At 41.4% G+C, this 22,363-nt stretch overlaps 1 protein-coding gene across 2 annotated transcripts in view; it reads left to right on the plus strand.

The window, feature by feature from the left end:
- Positions 1-22,363, plus strand: part of ST8SIA6 (ST8 alpha-N-acetyl-neuraminide alpha-2,8-sialyltransferase 6) — a 138,597-nt gene that overhangs the window by 109,773 nt on the left and 6,461 nt on the right. For both annotated transcript variants that reach the window (XM_072749427.1, XM_072749426.1), the window contains 2 exons: positions 17,975-18,119; positions 22,005-22,117. In XM_072749427.1, coding sequence (XP_072605528.1) covers positions 17,975-18,119; positions 22,005-22,117 — 258 coding nt within the window. The remainder of the gene's footprint in view (positions 1-17,974; positions 18,120-22,004; positions 22,118-22,363) is intronic.

Consider the following 22,363-nt stretch of genomic DNA (forward strand, 5'->3'; position numbering starts at 1 on the left):
GATAATGAATGTGCCAGCGTGGAGATATTTCTCCAGTGTTCAACAGCACTCCTTTACTTCTCAGTTGCAGTCATCTTCGTGTCTTCTGCTTTGATAATCATATTCTTTTATATTTTATGTTACCTTGGTCTAGTTCCTATATTGTACTCTAATACACGGGATGATCTTTCATAAGCTTGAAAAAAAATCAGTGCCCACATTAGCTGCTAATAAGAGAAAAACTCAGTCATCTCAGCTGCTGATTGAATTTCCTCTTTCTTTATTCTCTTCCTTAGCCTGAGACTCATATTGATCCCATATTGAACACTGGATCACATATCCTATCAGATTTTTCTGTGGCTGCCAGGTTATGCAGCAGCACTTTGAGAGGGTTGAGGTACAGCTAGGATGAACCTTCAGCAAAATGGCAAAGTATGCGAAGCGTTCATTCCTTTTACATTTCATGTATATTTCAAAATGTATTGATTGAGCCTCCGCTCTGTGTCAGGTACCTGGGCTTCCCCCGCCCCCACCTCTGTTTTCTGATAGCCTGTAAAGCTTCTTTGCTTCTCTCATCTCAGTGCAATGCCTCAGGGGTTCAGACACACTGTGCAGCATTAAGTTTCCGTGTTCCCAAATCGTTTCTTCCTTGTCCTTCCTCAAAACTCCAGTTTCTCTGTGCAAGATCTCCACTGAAACGTCAAGTATTAATTCATGTTAAGCTGTGAATGATGAATGGGCGGGCTTTTCTGAACCCCATGCCTTCTATTCTTTGTATAACTGGGTTCATCAAGGACAACCACCAATGTCTGATTTTCTAATTCCAAATGTATTGCACCTTTCTCTTTCCAAATGTATTGCACCATTGCACCTTTCTCATTTTGTAAGAGAGCCAGGGATTTGAAGACAAAACTCGCCCATGTGATTAGTGTCAGTTTGAACCAGGGGTAACTATCATACCTTTCAGTGTGACACCAGCTGGATAGTCACATGGACTAATAGCACATACCCTCTGGGCTTCTGGAATTTCTCCCAGTGCTCCGGGCAGCTAGTTCAATTACAGGATAGCTCTATTTTAATTCACATGTAGACATGTTGCTAAAAAGAAGTCCTGTCTGAAGCTCCTAATTCTTCTCATCTGCTGTGGCCGAAATGGAATGTTTTAATGCTTTTGGAAGCCATGTAAGTCACTGGAATTCTTAGATCATTGTATTTTTAATGATTCTTTTAGTTTGAAATGTACGTTCATTGTGAGCCAATTGATTCTAAAATCACAGTATTTTAGCGGGTCATCCCGATTTTGTTTTTCATTTCCCTTCTTACACAAAAACTTTTTCCTCCAAACCCTGGAAAGCATGGTCTGTACTCCCTCGGTCTCCCACCCACATCTTTAACAACGCTGTTTCCCCTGTGGCCAGTAGTGACCCCACACTACTAAAGCCAGAAAGCATTTTCCATTCTCATTTTGCTTGACCTCTCACTTCTTACCAATATTCTGACAGTCTAGACCATTCCTTATTCCTTGGAAGGTCCTCCTACTTAATTTCTGTGCCATTCCATTTGTTCTCTCAACTCCTTCCTCCTTATCCCCCTACCAATCCACCCTCAAGTCCTGATTGGATTTTCGGAATCTCTCTTGAGACATAGTCCCTGCTGGCACACGGCAGGAGCCCTAGCACTGACTATGGCTGGGCATACACCGTTGGCCTCATCGTTCCCTCCCCTGTGGACCGCTGCAGGGACCTGCACCCTGTCCATCATGCACCATGCTGGTGTCCTTTACCCCCACCCCCCACTCTTGACACAAGAGCCAGATGGATTTTTTTTTTTTGAATCGGGCTATGATCTGTGGTCACAACTTGCTTTTGCCACTCTCACCACTGCTCCTACCAAGCCCTGTATTGCTGGGCCACTATGCACTCTTTCACCCTCACTGCACACCACATCCCTTGTGACCTTTTCTGTTCCATCTTGGTTCGTCTTTTACTGCCTCACATGTACCTTCATCCACAGTCTTTCCAGTGCCATCCCCCCTGCCTGTCCTCCTTCCTCTAGTTCATTTGTACTAATCTTTTAGATCCCCAACCAATTATCCCTTCTTCAAGAAGACCTTCCCTCAACAGCCTGATCAGGTCATTGCTGCTGTCTGCCCTATAATGCATTCTCCTTTGTAATACTGATGACAAGTATGAATTTCCATGGTTTGTGTGGTGTGATTACTTCATAGACCTGGCAAATCCATCACCCGTGTATTTTCTAAAGTGCGCAATAATGATCAGAAAATATTTTCATCAGGAAGACCCTAGAATCTTTCTCAATGGTTCTAAACATGGGTCAAGGCTCAGTACAGGAACTAGGGGTTGGAAAGCGTAGTCCAGTTTCTGAGCTCAGAAGCACCCGCTCAGCTTCATGTTGGCTCCATGAATCTTATTATTGACCTTTCCTGTTTGTTCCGCAGGGCCTTTCATTTTATTTTAAATTTGGTCTCCCCCGTGAATGGCTGAGTTCCCACTAGAGTGTGTCTTCAAGGCACCTTTGGCAGGAAGCATTAGAGCAATTTGTTATTTGTGGCATCATCACTATCACTTTTAGCTTAAGCCACTGCTCCCAGCCGGTCTCTTTATCAGTCAAACGGAGAAAATACCTTCCTCTGTGAGTTTTTATGAATATTCAATATGCAAAATACAGTCTGTTATATGGTAAAGTCTCAATACTTGATAGCTATTATTACTTTCAGTTTAATATCTTTCTAGCTTGTAATTACTATTCTACTAAAAATAGCTTAAACTCTTGTAAACTCTTGCCATTTGTAAGACACCTAACAAATCCAATGAGTAGTGGTAAAGCTGGAATACTTTCAGTTCCAGTCCTCTGCCTAGGGAGACATGTAAACATTTTTAAGCCTCAGTTTTGCTCTTGTGATGCATTTCGTGTGGATTATCCCATGCGTTTGATAAGGACCAGCATTTCCTATTTAGTTTATTCTATTTGAACTTTCTTTGATCTTTTCATGATGGAAAATAGGTCACACAGAGCAGAAAATATTAAGCTTCAGCTTTCTAGGTTATAAACTCCCTGTGCATTATTTGCAGCGGAAAAGGACTTGCTTTTGTATGAATAGTCTATGGCTTGTCTCCCTCTCTTTGGTAACGTGGTAACATCTCTGATGTCTAACCAGGAATGACTCGGAGTTGCCTGAGAATTAGCCTGATGATAGGCAGAGCAAAGAGTTACACGTTCTCCCCTTCCTCCAGAGTATCTCCCCCCTCCCCCCCCCCCCACCATTGACAATGGGTATGGGTAACAAGCTCAGGGTGGGACTGGATGATTCTTATCTGTTGGGTGAAGCCTGAGGGCAGAGATGAAAAGTCAGGATGTGGAGAAAAGCCCCTCCAAAAGCAAGAGAATAAGTGTACAGTTCCCCAAGACCAGGCAGAAACAGAAGCTGTGTTTGGGGCTGAAGCCAAAAAGGCAGAAGATAATGGATTCCACAGTGAGCCGTAAGTGCCATCCTGGAAGGGTGCCTGAGATGCGGGTTGGCCTTCCATGGCTTTCCAGGAGCACTTAGGGCCCATTTGTGCGTCTGAATCAGAGTCATTATAGGACTGGGAGCTGAGCCTGCCTCTTAGCTCTCCTTCCACCTGTGCAGGACAGAGACTCCGATCCTTAGCCCAGAAGGAGCCCTTTGTGATACACGTGCATTGCTTTTCATTGAATCACACAATGAGGATTTGGTTTTGGAAATTCAAGACTAAGAAAGGATGAGACCTTTTAGGAAAGAAAGTGGTGTAAACAAAACATACTGAGAGCACTTCCCTTAGGAAGTGCTTCATAGATAGCATGTCAGCACGTTTACACATAAGACTGATTCTCATTATGATGATAAAACTTGGTTTTCACAGGGCTGGGTATTAATTCAGGCTCTTACATATGTTGCCAGACAGTATCGGAAAAAGAAAAAAAAAAAGGTTTCTTACCTTCTCTTTTTCTCCCTTTTAAAATATCTGACCAAGTAGAAGTCAACAAAGGTTTGGTATAAATGACTTCTTTACATTCTCCTCATGCATGGAACCATAAAGGCAGTGACCTGGATTTTTTTTTTTTTTTTTTTTGGTCTGCAAAATAAAATATATTCAGAATTCTTAACATTCATCTTAACAGTTGATTTTATATTTTTAGAACCTGTGTTTTCCACGCTTATGTAATTCACAATTGACTTTAAACCTGATAATTTAAAAAAGGCAGGGGCCAGTCATGTGACGAGAGGACTAGCAGGGGCCTTGAAAGGTCAGTCAAGTCACAGCTTTGCCCTCCTTCAGAAGGGCATCAGAAGCCAGCCAGCTGCTCGAACAGCTCTCCTGTTTTCACAGACCTCACAAACCTGCTTTCTCACCAGCTGACTTCTAGATTCCTTCTACCAGTTCTCCTGCTGCAGTGTGACCCCATCTTCCCTGAATGAGCCTCAGGATGAATGAAAATAATAAAAGGTCGCCACTTTATTATAGAAAGGCTGGTGCCGGCCCCTGGACCCCTGACAGGGAAAGCACCACCGCTCTCCCAGGGTCAGAAACCTGTGTATTCCTCTTGATGTCCTGTCCTTTAGTCCTCTCTTCCAATCAATCACCAAACTGGAGCAGACTCACATGCGAAGCGTGTTTCAGGCTGATCTGCTTTCCTCTGTTCCGCATCACCACCCTGGTCTGGTTCCTTATATGGGTCCACTTGCCTAAGTGGACACATATGGCTATAAATGGCTTCAGCATCCAGCCATTGAATCAAATGCTAGTCTAGGTGTTGCTGCAAGGGTACTTCGTAGGTATGCTTAACATCTACCGTCAGTTGACTTCAAGTAAAGGAGATTACCCTCAATCATGTGGGCAGGCCTTGTTCCATCAGTTGATAACCTGAAGAGCAGAAAACCGGTTTCCCGGAAAAGAAGAGATTCTACTTCAAAACTCTAGTAGCCACTCTAGCCTGAATTACCAGCCTGGGTCTTTCCCTACAGATTATACTCTTGCCAGCTCCAGCAATTTTGTGGGCCAATTTCCTAAAATAAACTTCTTTAAATAGATAGGTGGGCCAATTCCTTAAAATAAACTTCTTTAGATAGATAGATACATATGTAGGTAGGCAGGTAGATACATGGATAGATAGACTGGTGATTCTGTTTCTCTGGAGAGCCCTAACTGATAGAGCTACTCTAATTATTTTTTAACTACCATCTATTTATCTCTTAACTGGTGTTCTGGTTACTTGTGGCATAATCAACTGCTCCATAACTTGTGATGGCTGGAAACTGACTTGATAGTCTCACAGAACCATGGGCTGACTGGGCTCAGCTGGGGAGCTCTCAATCAAGGGCCATACGCTCACTGTCCAGAAGTGGCTGGAGCTGGAGTCCTCTGAGATGGCTCACTCCCACAGCTGGGGCTTGATTTGGGCCTTCGTAAGCATTCAGCTAGGCCAGCTGTCAGAGGAGTCCCTACATGTGACTCGAGCTTCTTACAACATGATGACTGGATCCCCTCAGGAAGCGTTCAGGGAGTGAACATTCCATGAGACCCAGGCAGAAGCCACAAGACTGTTTAGGACCTAGCTTCAGAAATCCCAGAATGCCATGTCTGTGACATTCTCTCAGTTAGAGTCAGAAGGCCAACCCAGATTCAAGGGGAGGAGTTTAGATTCACCTTCTTGACTTGAGGAGCAACATGTTTATATGGTACAAGGATGAACCAAGGACAGCCATCTTTGGAGACTACTTACAGCCCTGGCCACTGCCGTATCCTCCCACCTGATCCCACCACCTGGGGGTCCAGACCCCCAGTCTGTCTTCCTCAAGGACGCTGAAAATGCTTATGTCCTAGTGTCACTGCCTTATATAGTAAGGCCTTTGGTGACTTACCCTTTCCCATAGAAGACAGCCCAATAGTTCGCCTTTGCTTATTTATAAGACTTTTCATGATATAGTTCTGCAGTGTTCCCCACCTAGTACCCTGTCTCCCAAGGCAGATGGGATTTTTTCAGGATTTTTGCACGTTCCCTGCTGTCTCTCCTTCAGGCTCTCACACTCCCTGTTTTGATGGGTCACTGTGTCCTGGTCGTTTGTCCTAGCCTTTAGTGTGGCTGTGTCTTCCCCTCTGCTTTTTTTGTTTTTGTTTTTTTTCTCTCTGTTTCACATTAATGTGTCTCTTTTATTTTTATTTACTCATTAGAGAGAGAGGGTGCAAGTTGGGGGAGGATAGGGTAGGAGAGAGGGAAAGAGAGAAAGAACGAGAGTGAGCCTTAAGCAGACTCCCCACCCAATGTGGAGCCCAATGTGAGGCTCGATCCCACAACCTGAGCTCATGATCAGAGCCAAAGTCAAGAGTCAAACACTTAATGGACTGTGCCACCAGGGCTCCCTGTATGTTTCATTTAATTTTCTTGATTTCTTTATAGTTTTGGTCTGTGCTTTCTCTCTTGCCTTTCTCCTTTCCTCTACAGCGACCCATCATATAAAAACTGAAGATTAAAAAATATTTTCTGAATTAGTGTTCTATTCTTCAGAAAATTAGAAGCTTATGAATACAAGGCTTCTCCTGTCCTTTGCTCCTGCCACCTCCTGCTGTTTTTCTTCCCATGTGGGTCAGCAATGCTTAATGCAGAAGAGATTCCCAGTGTTTGATGGGTTTTCTCTTCTTCAACATAGTTAACAAACTGTTGTCACCTTTATTGCTTTGCTGGGAAGCCTTATTCCCTTCCTGCTTTTGTTCTAAACTCTACCATCCCAGGGTATAAGACAAGGGAAGGGACAGAGTCTCCTTCATTCCTCGACATGTTCCCAGGGCCTCGCATGGTGCTGGGAACACAGGATGCTCTTGGCAAATTTTTATGAAATGAAGGAATGCCACTAGGGAACGTTAAGAGTTCAGGAGGACCTAGAAGATACCATGTCATACAGCCACTGTCTTTTTTTAAGAAATGATTTCTAACTCCATGGAGTTGTAAGTTTATTTTCTTTCAGTGCTTTTAACTGTTTGGGTTCAATTCCCCAGAAAGAAATGTCTTTCTAGGAACTGACTTTCTTTCCAGTATTTGGAGTTGGATGGGTTTAAATCTTTAGTCTCCCAGTTACTAGCTGTGTGATTCCTTTGTGGAATTAATTTTTCTGAGGTTGTTTCCTCAATTATAAAATGAAAATAAGAATCTCTACTTCAAAAGAATATTATGAGGATTAAATGTAATGTGTAAAACGTATTTGCTGTGTTACCGGCATAAGGGCAGCCATATAACAAGCAGTAGAATAGAGAGCCAGAAATAAAACTCACATATATGGCCAATTGATTTTTGAGAGGGGTGCCAAGACCATTCAACGGGGAAAGGACAATTCTGTTCAAAAAAATGATGCAGAACAAACTGAATTCCCATGTGCGTAGAAAAAAAGTTGGACCCCTTCCTCACATCATATACAAAAATTAACACACAGTAGACCAAAGACCTAAACTTAAGGACAAAACCATAAAATTCTTAGATGAAAATAGGAGAAAATCTTCATGATATTGAATCTGCCATGATTTCTTGTGAAACCACTATCTTATCTCCTGGCCACCTTGGTCAGTGCCTCACCCATTAAGTAGATCTCACATCTTCCCCCTACCCCACCCCTACCCTTTGCACCCTAAAATCTTTTGCTTAGGGGAGGCCCTTTTAACTTTTAGTTAAACAAACTCTAGTCATAGGCCCCCAGGCACCCCAGTTGGCCTTCCGCTCTAGCCTCCTGCCACTGCCAACCATCCTCCCAAGCACATTTACTTTTATTCATTCACTGAACACGTATTTGCCCTGTGTTCCCTGTGTGCCAGGCACTGTACTACACCTTCATACCATCTTCCCCTCTCCCCCAGTCAGCTGCAGTACCCTTCCTTGCCGCATGTATCATAACCTCATCTATGTCAACCTGTATGATATTGAAATGATACCAAAATGCCAGTTATGTTTTATGTCTGCCTCTCCTAATGTAAGTAAGGTCCCAGGGAGCAGGGCCTGTCATGCTTTATTCATATTTGTACTTAATGATTTGTAAGTTATAATCCTCATGACCATCACCTGATGAGTGCCTAGTGAATATGTGCTGAACTGTTCTGTGCATGGGTCCTAACTCTGGATCGTACACTTGAACGGATTAAATCTGATTCCCTTTGAGTCCATATAATATTTTCAGGCAGCTCCTAAGTCCCTCCCATATATGCCCTTCTGCAATCTGGACATTGTTTGCTTTTCATGAATTTCAGCTCCTCCATCAGCAGAGCCACTCCCTCCAGACAGGCCCTGCCTTCTCAGTGTGCCTTTGAAAGCAAAGTTGACACAACACACCTAGGCACACTGAGTGTACTTTGAGCATCACGAGTAGAGTGAGTCTCTCTCCTTTTTTTCTAGCCACTGTTCTTGTAATTATGTTGTTTACATCACATTTGAATTTCAGAAAGCTATTACACACTGCTGTTCTCTCAAGTTAGTTTAAAACCTGCAAATCTTAGGGGCACATGGGTAACTCAGTCGGTTAAGCATCTGACTCTTGGTTTTGGCTCAGGTCATGATCTCAGGGTCCTTAGAGAGAGCCCTTTCCCGGGTTCTGTGCTGAGTGGGAAGTCTGCTTCTCTCTCTCTCTCTCTCTCTCTCTCTCTCTCCCCCTCTCTCCTTTTCTTTCCCTCTCTCTCTCTCTCTCTCCCCTCCTCCTCCTCTCTCTGCCCCTCCCCCTGCTCCCACTCTCTCTCTCTAAAATAAGTAAAGTTTATATAGTTTATATATATATATATATATATATATATATATATATATATATATATATATAAAACCTGTAAATCTTAGTCATTCCTCAAAGGCCTCTGACTAAGGATGACTTATTTGCAACCTTTCATACCAAATTATTCTTTCTCTCCCACCTTCCGCATGCCCCCACACCACAGTGCTGCACACGCAGGCCGCACACAAACATCCAGACACACAGAGCCCTGTGCAGCCACAAGGGCATGACAATGTGTGTGGAGACTGGACTGGGATGTCACATCATGTGGCATCAGCAGCTACGTGATATAGAGGCCATTTGAACCCGTAGTGCTCTCTTACGTTTTTTAAATGTGCTTCCAATTATGGACTTGAGGATTCTAGAAAAAAATCTATTGGGTAGTAAAATGTGGTTCAAACACATACATATTGGGGATCCCTGGGTGGCTCAGCGGTTTGGCGCCTGCCTTTGGCCCAGGGCGCGATCCTGGAGTCCCGGGATCGAGTCCCGGGATCGAGTCCTGTGTCGGGCTCCCGGAATGGAGCTTGCTTCTCCCTCCTCCTTTGCCTCTCTCTCTCTCTCTCTCTATGTCTATCATAAATAAATAAATAAATAAATAAATAAATAAATAAATAAATAAATATTAAAAAAAACAAACACACACATATTACTTATTTAATGTCCCCCAATTCCTTTGTAGGGAGCATTGCACATGATGGCACTTTGTGGGCCATGGCCTGAGGGCGAGCTCTATAGTAAGGGTTTGAACTTTAGGTTTGAATCTTAACTTTACCGCTTACTGTTTTACAGTTTGTGGAGGAAGAGAAAGGATTTTCACTCCACCCTTTGAGTTCTTGGCTGAGACCCCCATAATAAATGAGAGATGAATAAGAAAAAACAAATTTATTGACATGGAGACCCTATGGGGAACTCCCAGGGAAAGATGAGTATCTCCCTCCCCACCCCCAACCAGGTGACTTAGAATTCAGGCCCAGATCCCATCCTAATGGGTAAGGGTTGGAGGGAGGTAGAGCTCATAAGAGAGAGTAAATGACTTGTAGGAAAGAGGATTGCTCATAGAAGACTGGGAGGTGTGACCTTTGAGGACAGAGTCTGTCTGAATGTACTGTTGACTTCTAGTTCCCTCTTCTGTGATAAGAATCCACCTTCCCTCATTGGTGGAACTGTCCAGCAGGGGATTTATGACAGCTGAGCTCCTTCAGGCAGATAAGGGGAGTTCAAAGAAAACTTCCTGCATTTGTTGTTTATCAAGGGCCTGCTGCTCAAAATAATCAATGTACCAAAGCAGCCTATTTGGGGGTAGGTGCATAACCTGCTCCCCTTCGAGTGCATCTTTGTAAGCCTATTTATTTTCTTCCTTTCTAGATCATCAGTACCAGTAAGATAGAGATGATGTTTGTTTTATTCACCAGTGTGTAGACCATGCATCTCAGTAACTAGCTAGATGCTACATGAATATGAATGAATGTGTGCTGTGTGACCTCCTAACTTTTATAAGCCTGGGTTGTCCTCGACTGTAAAATGAATCAACTCTCCCTATTTTGTAGGGTTCTTGTAGGGCTTACTGGGATAATATCTGTGGAACATTTAGCATTTAGTGAGAATGCACTAAAAAGCTTCATATGGTTATTAGTGGTCAATCAGTGAATTTATATAATGTAGTAGAGTAGGAACAGAAGAAAGTTCAAGAAAAGGGACATCCATAGGAAAAGAGGAATTCGTTGTATCACTTGACCCAAGCATGTTATGGTTGTGGCAAAGGAAAAGAAATGTGACTGAGAACCTATCAGGATGGTAATAAGTCTCTGGGAGTTGTATGGGCTTTCAGGTTTTACAACTCCTTTTCTGCAGACCCTCATGAGAATCTTAGAGCATGGATCTCAGAAAGAGGTAGCTCTTGATTAAACCCTAGAAAGTGCTTGTTCCTTATGTCTCATCCTGCCTGTACCACATCTCATTAATGAGTTTTGGAGATTTGGATGAACAGAAGAGCTGCCTGTGAGCTCTTCGCTGGGACAGTTAGGTTGTTAGCATTCAGTATGGACTCTGGAGCCTGAGGCGCTAATTAACATTTCATGGGAATCCAGGAAGCATCCCATTTAAAACTGAAGAGGAATTTTGACCTGAGACCTAAAACTGAACAGGAAAAAACAAAACAGAAAAATAAATAAAATAAACCAGGGAGACACTGAATACCTGCAGCATAAAAGAAAAAGGAATTTCTGCGATTTTAATATAAATCCCTTTCTCCGAAGTATATCTGCTGGACCAACTGTGATACAAAGGTGATTTGTGCATTTTCAGATACCGTCTTCATAGGTGAAGGCTAAACATGGTAAGCTCAATGCTTTCAGGACCAACCTGCTTCTTGAGAGTTAAGCACTTTTGAAGTGCTTAACTTATACATTCATTTCAGTTCTGGAACTCCGTGCAGTACACAGGGTCTCTGTTCTTTACTAGGCACAGAGAGGAGTCTTTGCTTTTGGAAACTGAAAACTGGATTTTGTGGAGGAAGTTGCTGAAGGTATGATGCAGCAAGCATCAGATCATCATCAAGCTGGGGGTTTCTTTTCCCTAAACACTGGGGTGTGTTGGCTGGACCATTTTAATCTTGATCTTGTGGGGGACCCTGTATGTCATGTAAACCATGAGCCTTGAATGTCTCAGCTCTATATAGGGTTTGAAGCACTTATATGTAAATTTTTTTCCACCTTTGTGTTGTGCCTGGGCAAGTTTTCAGTGAGGCACTATCAGAATTATTTTGAGAAGCCCTGTGTTATGGTGGTGCCCTTACAGAAAGCATCCTGAAGCAAGAAGCTCAAGTGAGAATACGACCCCCCAGTTACAACATACTGTAGTGTAAATTGCAGAGAATTGAATGTCAAAAGACATAGATTGGAGTCATTTATCACCTGGGTGCCTTGGTCAAGCCACTTCACCTCTCTTGACTCCAGTTTTCTCATCTCTGAAATGGGAGTAATCTTCTGGCTCTCTGGTTGTCATGGGAATCAGGTGACATAACGGGTGTGAAAATTCTCTGGGAAGAGTGTGGTGTTACAAGTTTATGATTTGTGCATGCTGGCCTGGTTGGACATTTCCTATTGTGGAACGTGGAACGACATGACACATGACAGACAATGTAGGTGTCATGGTCAGAGCGTGTTTTCTAGTGTCTTAGTTTTGGCTGTCATCACAAAGTACAATGGCTGGGTGGCTAATAAGCAGCAGACATTTATTTCTTCTGGTTCTAGAGGCTGGAAATCTGAGATCAGGGTGCCAGGCCACTTGAGTTCTGGTGAGGGGTCTCTTCCTGGTTGCAGACTGAGAGCCTTCTTATTGTCCTCATGTGGCCAAGGTGGGGGGGGATGTAGGTTCTCTGAGGACCCTTAAAAAGAGTACTCATCCATCACAAGGACTCCACCCTTATAACCTCACTTAACCCTGATCACCTCCCAAAAGCCCCACCTCCTAACACCATCACAGGGGGGATAGGACGTCTACACTGGAGTTTTGAGAGAATACAAATGCTTAGTCCATGATATTCTGCTCACAGTCCACCAGAATTCATATCTTTCTCATTTGCAAGATGAATCCATTCCATCCCAACAGCCCCCAAATTCTTAACTGGTTCCAGCATCACCTTCCAAGTTCAAAGTCTCATCTAAATATCCTCTAAATCTAAATACCTGTATCAGATAATGGGTGAACTTGAGGTAGCAAAATTCCTGAGGTAGAGGAAGCAAAATTCCTCTCAGCTGTGAACCTGGGAAACCAGACAAGTCATGTGCTTCCAGAATACCCTGCTGGGACCAGCACAGGATAGACATTCTCATTCCAAAATGGAGAACCAGGAAAGGAGGAATGACCCGTCCCAAGCAAGTACAGAATTTAGCAAGACAAACGTCTTAAGCTCTCAGGCTCACTGGGGCAGGAGGTGAGGTCCTGTTCCCAGACTATGCAGGCAGGGATCCAGTTCCCAGATGGCCCCACCCCCACAGCTTTGAGCAGAGGCCATCTGACCTGTCGAAAACAGGTCTCCCCTTCTTGAAATCAAGGATGCATTCCCGATAGCTTGAATAATTTTTGGGGTCATCCTTCCCTTATCTTGAAGTATAGTGTGTGTTCGCAGCCAAATAGCTCTGCGGTCCCATCCTGGAAAATCTCAACCCAGCAGCCTTTCTTTGCTCCTTGCTGTCTCCTTCCTCTGGTAGGAGGTAGTTTTCCTGCTGGGTGGCTGATTAAGTCTGTGGTTCACACCCACACTAATCTCCTTATCAAACAGATGCTTGGCCATACTCTTAGTGTTCTCTCCTGAACATACTTTCTCAGGTTTTTTTTTTTTTTTTTTTTTCAATGTGGATAGGCTGAGATTTTCCAGATCTTTTGACTGGAAGTCCTGCTTTTGACTATAATTCCATCTTCAAGTCATCTCTTCTTGCATTTTATGATAAGCAGTCAGGAGGAACTAAGCTGCTCCTTCAATATTTTGTTTAGGAATCGCCTCAGTTCAATATCCAGTTCCAGCACGTACCTTCCACAAAACACTAGAGCTCAAACACAATTCAAAGCCAACTTCTTTGCCACTTTAAAAGAAGGGTCGCCTTTTCTCCGTTGTCCTTTCATAATTACATCTCCCTCATTTCCATCCGAGTCCTCATCAGAATGGCCTTTATGTAATGTCGATATGTCTATCTGCTCAGGATCGCTTAGCTATTCTCTGATGGAAGCTTTTTCTATAGCTCTCCTCTTTTCTTCCAGAGCTTTTAACAGAATTGCCTCTAAAATTCTGTTCATGGAAATCTAAGCCTTTTCTAGCATGTGCTCTAAAATTCTTCGCATTATCCAGTTCCTAAGCCATTTGTGTATTTTTAGGTATTCTCAGCAGCACTCCCCATCCTTTCTCAGTACCAGTATCTGTATCGAGGTTTTCTAGAGACACAGAGTCAGTAGGATATATCTTGATACATGGGAAGAGATTTATTTTGAAGGATTGGCTCACACAGTTGTTATGGAGGCTAAGAAGTCCCATTGTCTCCCATATGCAAGCTGGAGATCCAGGAAAGCTGGTGGTGTAGTTCCAGTCCAAACCTGAGCCCTGAGAACCAGAGAAACCAATGGTGTAAGTTCCAGTCTGAGTTACATGGCCCCAAAACTGGGGGAAAGGGTGCAGGGGTGTAAGAAGTTCTCTGAAGATCTGAGAACCAGGAGCATGATGACTCACAACAAGAGAAGTTGGGGGCAGCCCTGGTGGCTCAGCGGTTCAGTGCAGCCTTCGGCCTGGGGTGTGATCCTGGAGACCTGGGATCGAGTCCCACGTCGGGCTCCCTGCGTGGAGCCTGCTTCTTCCTCTGCCTGTGTCTGCTGCACTCTCTTTCTCTCTGTGTTTCTCATTAATAAATAAATTTAAAAAAAAATAACAAGAGAAGTTGGATTTCCCAGCTCAAGCAGAGAGCAGATTGGCCTTCCATCTTTTGTTGTACTTAGACCATCAACAGATTGGATGATGCCCACCTGCACTGGGCAGGACAGTCTTCTTTACTCAGTCCAGTCATTCAAACACTCATCTCTTCTGGACACATGCTCACAGATCCAGAAGTAGCTATCTTGGCATTGACTTGGCCCAAATCCACCCATAATGTTATACATCACGTACCAATAGTGTCCTTTTTATTTTTAATGTTTCCTGCTCTTTTATATAACAAGGGGAAAGGTGCTATGAGCCCATTATTGTGAACATAACTAGTTGATTTTAGAGTCCCCAAAGATCAGAAGCGACTGTGTTTGGGGATGATGGAAATGAGATAGCAGAGATAAAATTCCATTTTCTTCTATGTGTCATAAGTACCTCAGCTTTATACTGACACTGGCTGTTACAGGGGTCTCTACCACATGGATGAGCTGGGAAGTGATAACATAACTTTATAATTCTGCTACTGAATATAAAGCCTTAAAAAGTCCCATAGGCCAGTAAAGACAAACTTCAGAAGTGAAATTTTGCATAACTATTCTGATATTTTTCCTGGGAGGTTATAATGAGTGATAAGGTGTTTCACATTGATTTTTGATAGTGATTTTTTTAATATGAGTGCAAGGGCAATGTCTAAACAGCTTCTGACACATCCATACAGTGGAATACTAGTCCAGCAGTGAAAAAAGAGCAAACTACTGGTAACACCCAGCAACACAGATGAATTGTAAGAGCACTTATACTGAAAAGCATACATTCTATATGATTCTGTTTATATAGATTCTAGAACAGGCAAAACTAATCTTTGATTAAACTCATCAGAAAAGTGCTCGTCTGGAGGTGGGGAGGGCTGGAGACTGGCTGGGGGGGATATAGGGGATTCTCTGGGGGGGTTGGCAATATTCTGTATTTTTTCAGGAGTTTGTGCACATTTTTACAAGGTCGTGCACATTTTGCAAAATTTCTCAAATGTGCTTATGATTTTATTTTATGTAAATTTCCCCCAAAATAGAAACAAATGACGATCTACATATTAAGGTTTTTAGGACTGAAGTGTACTGATATCTGTATTGACTTTGTTTTTTGTTTTTGTTTTTGCTTTGTATTGACTTTGCATTGTAATCACCACCACAACAAAAATGCATGGATGGATGCACAATAAAGGCAAATGTAAAAAAAGTTCACTGAAGAATCTAGCTGGTAGTTGTTCAAGTGCTCTTCCAATTCTTCACATTTTTCTATAGGTTGGAAAATGTTATAAGGATGTTATAGTGTTAAGGATGAAATTTCAGAAAAAAATTTTAATATAAGAAAAACATGAGAGACACGGCAGTTAGTGTTTGTTGGTGATGTAATATTCTTAAGCACTGAATATCTTTAGAGAAATCAAGCTACTTGTCAAAGGTAAATGAGAATTTATTCCATTACCTTTGCTCAAAATGTTGCATAAAAGAGATATTTAAAATGATAAACACATAAGGATTTCTGAATTCGCAGTATGCCACATGAGTTGTTGAGATCAAATTTATTATTAAAAAACCACTTAGTGTACTGTTTTTGCCTACACGTCATTTCATTTTCAATTTTTCCTTTTGTTAATCTCCAAAACTATCTTTAAGACATGGTAGGCTCTGAAATCCAAAGAGGGATAATAAGCAGGTGATAGAATTCAGTTAAGAAGAATCTACTTACTTACTTATTTATTTATTATTTATTTAAAGATTTCACTCATTTATTCATGAGAGACCCCCCCACACACACACACAGAGAGAGAGAGAGAGAGAGAGAGAGAGAGAGGCAGAGACACAGGCAGAGGGAGAAGAAGGCTCTGTGCAGGGAGCCCGATGTGGGACTCAATCCCGGTTCTCCAGGATCACTCCCTGGACTGAAGGCGGTGCTAAACCGCTGAACCACGGAGGCTGCCCAGAATGTACTATTTTAATGATAATAAATTAACTGATAAGGATTGTTGAAAATATCGATTTTAGGGTACAAATGATATCACAGCACTGGCTTCTCATACCCTGAGGATTATTGAAATTTGGGAAGACTGGAATATAATTCAAAATGACTGTGACAGATTAGAGCACTGTATTTTTTCAAAAGGACAAAATTCAACAGGAACTTGTACAAAAGCATACCCGCCAGGACCAAAAGCAATAAATGGGGAAGGACCAGTTATGAATCTAGGATGTCAGCAACGATAGTGTCAGTTCTGTTCACTGAATATTCACTGTCCTTTGTGCTATGGTTGAACCCAGCTTTGATACATATTTTTTAAAGATTTTGTTTAAATTCTAGTTAGTTAACATATAGCGTAATATTAGTTTTGGTAGTAGAATTTTGTGATTCAACACTTACATACAACATCATCACAAGTGTCCTCCTTAATACCCATCACCCATTTAACCTCCCCCTCTTCCAGCAAACCTCTGTCCTCTATAGTTAAGAGTCTATTTGATATGTATTTTAACATGGAGAAGTAAGTACAGGTTTAAAGAGCAATAAGATGACTATAGTAATGGAAGACTGGTCCTAGGAGGAAAATCTGAGAAGAGGAACTTCTCTAAATGCTTTTAGATTGAAAGCTTCAAGTTCTGCGTGATTATTTGATTATTACCATTTCAATTACATGAAGTGTTTTTATGGAGAGATTCTATGAAAAACTATAATAAGGGAAATGGATTCAAGTGAAGAGATAGGTGAGTTGTGCAAATGGAAGGGTCTCTTGACTTCAAGGTTGATTAAACGCTGGAATAATTATCAGTGATGCTGTGGAATCTGCATACCTGGAGAATTATGTAAACAAAATATAAATTCTGAGTGGATCTAGATTAACCTGCCAGAGGTCAGGGGCAAGCCCTGATGATCCCTGGAAGGACCTAACTGGGTCTATGTTCTATTAATAATGTTTCACTCCACAGTAAGAGTTTTTAAAAATAACCTGATACTAAATTACATTCTTTCTATAAGGAATGGCAACTTTAAATTCCCTTGGCTTAGAAATTCCCCATGTTAATTTACAGTAGTGTGACTGTGGATAGCAATACTATATTGTATACTTGAAATTTGCTAAAGGGATAAATATTAATTATATCACCACTAAAGAAAATAAAATAGTGATAATTATGTAAAGTAATGGATATGTCAATTAGTTTGATTGTGGTGGTGATTACTCCTTAATATATAAACATAGCAAAACATGAAGTGGTACACCTTAAATATAAATAATTTGCACTCGCGAATTGTATCAGTAAAGCTAGAAACAAATCACTGTGTTGAATGATTCTTCTTTTCATTGGACTTGTCTCCTAGTAAATGACTACATGTTGCTTTGGTGACAATTTGTACACTGTCCTTAATTTAGTTTCTGTACTTTATAATTATTATAAAATAATTATGTTATATCCTGTCATTTTTCTCTTTAATGTTACAACATTATCATTAGGAGGACATTTTTATACGTGAACCATTATGTTCATGAGTGTTTTCTGTTGGTGAGAGGGTCCTTACCTGAGCGTAAGTAAGCATCTTTCCCATTCCCTCCTCTTTGATGCTGCTAGGTTATCATTCAACTGTCCAAGCCAGTTAGGGTGGAAAGAGATAGAAATGCCATCTATGTGAATGATTTCTCTTCTTTCTGAAAGCCAATATGGCAAAATCCTCTTGCATTTTACATTGTAGCCTCTATTTCTGGTTTCTTAATCTCGTCCCATAGTTCACTTTTTTCTTATCCTTCGCAGAGCAAAACTTGCTTCCTGTTGTGATGCTGCTCAAAACTTCATTGTTTCTCAGAATAACACTCCAGCTGGGACCAACATGAGTTATGAGGTGGAAAGCAAAAACGAAATCCTAATTAGAGAGAACATTTTTAATATGTTTCCAGTGGTGAGTAAAGATTTGTTGTGGTTTATTTGTGTCACCATTCCAGGTGACTTTTCTCCCATGTTATGCTGTAACTTATACTAATGGAGGAGTTAATTTAGAATTAAAATACCATATGTTGCTTTGATATAAAAGATGGTTATAGTGGTCCATTTTAAAAAGGCAGTTCTGAACGCAAGTGGCTCTTCGGGGAGTGGTATTTATATCTTACATGATAAGCTCTCCGAGTCCTTGAGTCTTCATGATTCATCCTTGTGTGAGATGAGGTACTTGGGCTTTCTGCATAGTAATTACTGGGGCTTAGGAAGAGGACCATTTTTCACCTGGAATAAGGTTCTTCCAGTTGTCAGTTTTGGTGACTGACTCAATTCCTTCACAAAGAACTGTGGGTTTATGTGGCTAATCTTTAGGAAGTAAATATGCCAGGCATTTGTGGTCAGTGGGGTTATCTGGGTGGCTCAGTTGGTTAAGCGACTGACTCTTTGTTTCAGCTCAGGTTGTGAGATCAAGCCCTATGTGCGGCTCATCTGCTTCAGATTCTCTCTCTTCCTCTCCTTTATCCTCTGCACCTCCCGCTTGTGCCCTGTCTCTCTAAAATAAATAAATCAATCTTAAAAAAAATTTGTGGCCAGTGAGCATAACCTCACATTTTGGGATTTCTGTGGGATATGTTCATTGATGTATCCCAAGCTCCAGAACATTCCCCAGTGCATATATGTATTCATTACCTATTCATTAAATAAACTAATGAGTAATGATACAGTATTATTACAAGAATAAACTTCTTGAATATAAATCCAAACTTGGAGAGAATTTTTGTCATGAAGAACATCTCATTGCTTATAAACATACACTCTTGGTCTTTTTTTCATGATTGGATTAAAAGCAATTAAGCAAGTCAGTCTGGTCAAAAATGGAATGACCTTATATAACACAGTTTACCAACTGTAGAATATTCAGTGCTTGCAATTAATTCCCTTTTGTTGGACCTTTGACTTCTTTCAACTAATTTATTGGTCCTGTAAGTTGTTCCAGTTTTTCTCTTACTATTATAATTCAAAGGAAGACTTATTGCCTGGGAATGATTTTAAAAATGAATAGAAAATGATAGAGAAAAAATATGGCAAATTTTTTAGAAGGAAAAAAAAAGCCCAAAAAACCCCACAAAGGATTTTAAAAATGCCTTCGTGATGCATTACATTTACCAATAACCGAAAAGATAAGTACAGAATGTTTATATTCCCAATCAAGGAAATTCACCACGAGTAACTCTTTCACCCTTGCAGTTTTTTCTAGCATTTTCTATGCTTTAGACTGATGAGAACGGAGGAGCTGCTGGGATTTATTTATTTATTTATTTATTTATTTATTTATTTATTTTTGGCTTCTAATTGGCACTTTGAAAAGAATAACCTAGGCTTAATAATTCTGTATGCAGTTACCAACAGCAGCCATTTCCCAAATTTGCATTGATTTTTCAAAATTGGGACGGGCAGCCTCGGTGACGCAGCGGTTTAGCGCCGCCTGCAACCAAAGGCATGATCCTGGAGACCCGGGATCGAGTCCCACGTCAGGCTCTCTGTGTGGTGCCTGCTTCTCTCTCTGCCTCACTCTCTGTCTCTATGAATAAATAAAATAAAATCTTAAAAAAAAAAAAATTGGGAAGGAGGTAATTCTGAAGTCAGTACCGAAACAGTTGCAAAGTGGGGCCACTTTCCTGTGTTGCTTCTAGCACTCCCTTTGTGGAGATGAGGCATTTGAGGAAGCTGGCCTCCTTCCTGCCCCCCTGCTTCCTGCACACCCACCCTGCCTGGTCTCTGCCACACTCCCCTCAGGAGAAAGACAATCACAATGGGTACTTTTGATAAATGTCATGAAGTCATTTCCTCCAAACACTTTGCTAAGTTATTTGAAAAGAAAACAAAGTTGGTTTTTGTCCAGAGCGAGCAATGGGGAGGCATTGCTCAACCTAGCACAAATTTTCCACTTTCTTAGAAGCTTTTTTTTAAGAAGCATTGTAGGTTCCTCTTACTGATACATGAGATCCCAAAGCATATGGGCCTTTTTTACCCCAGTGGACCAAGAAGCAGAGAAAACATGCGTTATTTTGAGTGCTTAATTGGAGACATGTTTTCCTTCAGTAATCTTTTCTGCTGTACCATTAAGCGGATATTTGCATCCTCCCCACTCTAAAATTCAGAATTTATCATGATACCATTTAGTAAACTCAGGTTGAAGACATCTTGAACTAGGAGTACAGTGGACTTGAAATAACCTAAGGTATCAAGGAACCATTAATTTAAGAGCCAGGTCCCCTGTCTTCTGTTAGGTATTGCGGATACAAAGAGAAATAAGGCATATAATTAAATTTACATTTTATTCGTTGAATGTGAGAAGCTGTGTAGTGTGTAGTGAATAAGAGTGTGGACTCTTTCAGGGCTTTGAGTCCCAGCTCTGACACTTGCTAGCCATTACTTAAACCCATGCTTTTATTTCCCATCTATAGAACTTTCATAAGGATTACATGTGTTAGTAAGTCACACACTTGGAATAGCGTGTCTCGTATAGTAAGTACCGTATGATTCTTAATTGTTAGAGACAAACCTAGAAGCGCAGAACCAGAGTTCTCTTTACTTGTTTGGCGTCTCTCAGATGGCTCATAAAGGGCATCTAACAGTGAGAGGGATTCAGGAGTCTGTTGGGCTTCTCAGAACATACTGGCGAGCTGTTGCCTTGGTGCTGGTAAACTGGCTTTGGGCCCTACGCTGCCCTGGTTTGTACTATTGACTGATTTTAGTGGTGTACATACCCCCACAGTAGCTGATTTAAATTTACCAGTGATTTCACAGTAGTTCACCAAATTCCCAACTGTTTACCAGTTGGCTCCCACAACCTGGTACAAGCGAGTCCCAGCAACAACCCTGGAGGTGGCCCCCAGCACTCACTGAACCATCACCATACTGTGTACATTACAACAGGCGAGGCCTACGGTGAAAGATGAGGGTAAGTTAAAAGTAATAATCACACTCTCTGCCCTCGGGGACTGCCACTCGAATTCTAAGGACAAAATAGGTGAATCAGGGCCTTGTCACTGTAGAGGCTGGGCTGGTACCCTTGGTGCAGCTCAAGGTCACGTCTAATAACTTCAGGGAGAGTGACCAGCAAAGGGAAAGTACACCGTTAAATTGAGAAGTTATGTGTCAGACTGGGAAGGATTTGGTAAAAAGGGAAAATCTTTTAGGGTGGGCAAGTCAGGTCCTTGGAGGAAATATAAAAGATTCAGGCCTTGGAAATTAATTTGAAATATGTCTGCACAGAGTTCGTAGGCGTCCCTGTAGCCCCGTGGCTGGTCATTTGGAGAGATGGCAGGCATAAATCTCATGTCATCACTGAGCCTGAAGGTCTAACTATTTAAGAAGCACAGGAAACTTCCACTAAATTAGCTATTAATTTTATGCCCAAGAATAGAGGACTTAATGATACTTTCTAATTGCTTTATTTCCTCTATTTTGCTGGAAACATTCCTGTCTGTTGGAAAGGCCAAAAGTGGGATTTTGCCAATCTGATGTTAGGTACTTAATTATGTGATGTGAGATACATTAAGTTATATTTTATGTACAAATATATTTTATGTTATTTTAAGGTATATGATACACTGTATATTCCTCTCAAGAGAAAGGAAATGCAGGTTTGCAGGACTTTTTATTGTCATAAGTTTTTAAGTCATAAGTTGATCAAGCTGCTATGGCCATGCTACTTCTGCTTTTTTCCTTGCTCTTTCTCTTTCCTTAGCCTGTGTAAAAATCAAGCTGCTTGAATTAAATTGATGATGTTTATGATTCTGAAACTAAAGCTATGTCGTGATGGTTTTTTACTGTCTCCTCATAGTCTCAGCCTTTCGTGGAGTATCCCTACAATCAGTGTGCAGTGGTTGGAAATGGGGGAATTCTGAACAAGTCTCTTTGTGGAGCTGAAATAGATAAATCCGACTTCGTTTTTAGGTAAGGCCTGTCAGATTAGTTTCCTTGAAACCAAAGATCAGTTGGATATTTTAAAGGGATGCTGTAAAGACACTCCATGTAAATTTTGACCTTTGAGCTGTATTGCTTAAGTCTACAAATGATCTAGGTAGCCTTTCCTGAAGTGTTAAATGGATCACGAGTTCCTCAGAATGTTAAAACCAGAAGGATAAAACTGCACTATAGCCACTTTGGAGAAGCTCTGCTTGAAATCATTGTGAAAGAGGA

The sequence above is a fragment of the Vulpes vulpes genome, chromosome 2, assembly GCF_048418805.1.
Source record: "Vulpes vulpes isolate BD-2025 chromosome 2, VulVul3, whole genome shotgun sequence".
NCBI classification, from domain to species: domain Eukaryota; kingdom Metazoa; phylum Chordata; class Mammalia; order Carnivora; family Canidae; genus Vulpes; species Vulpes vulpes.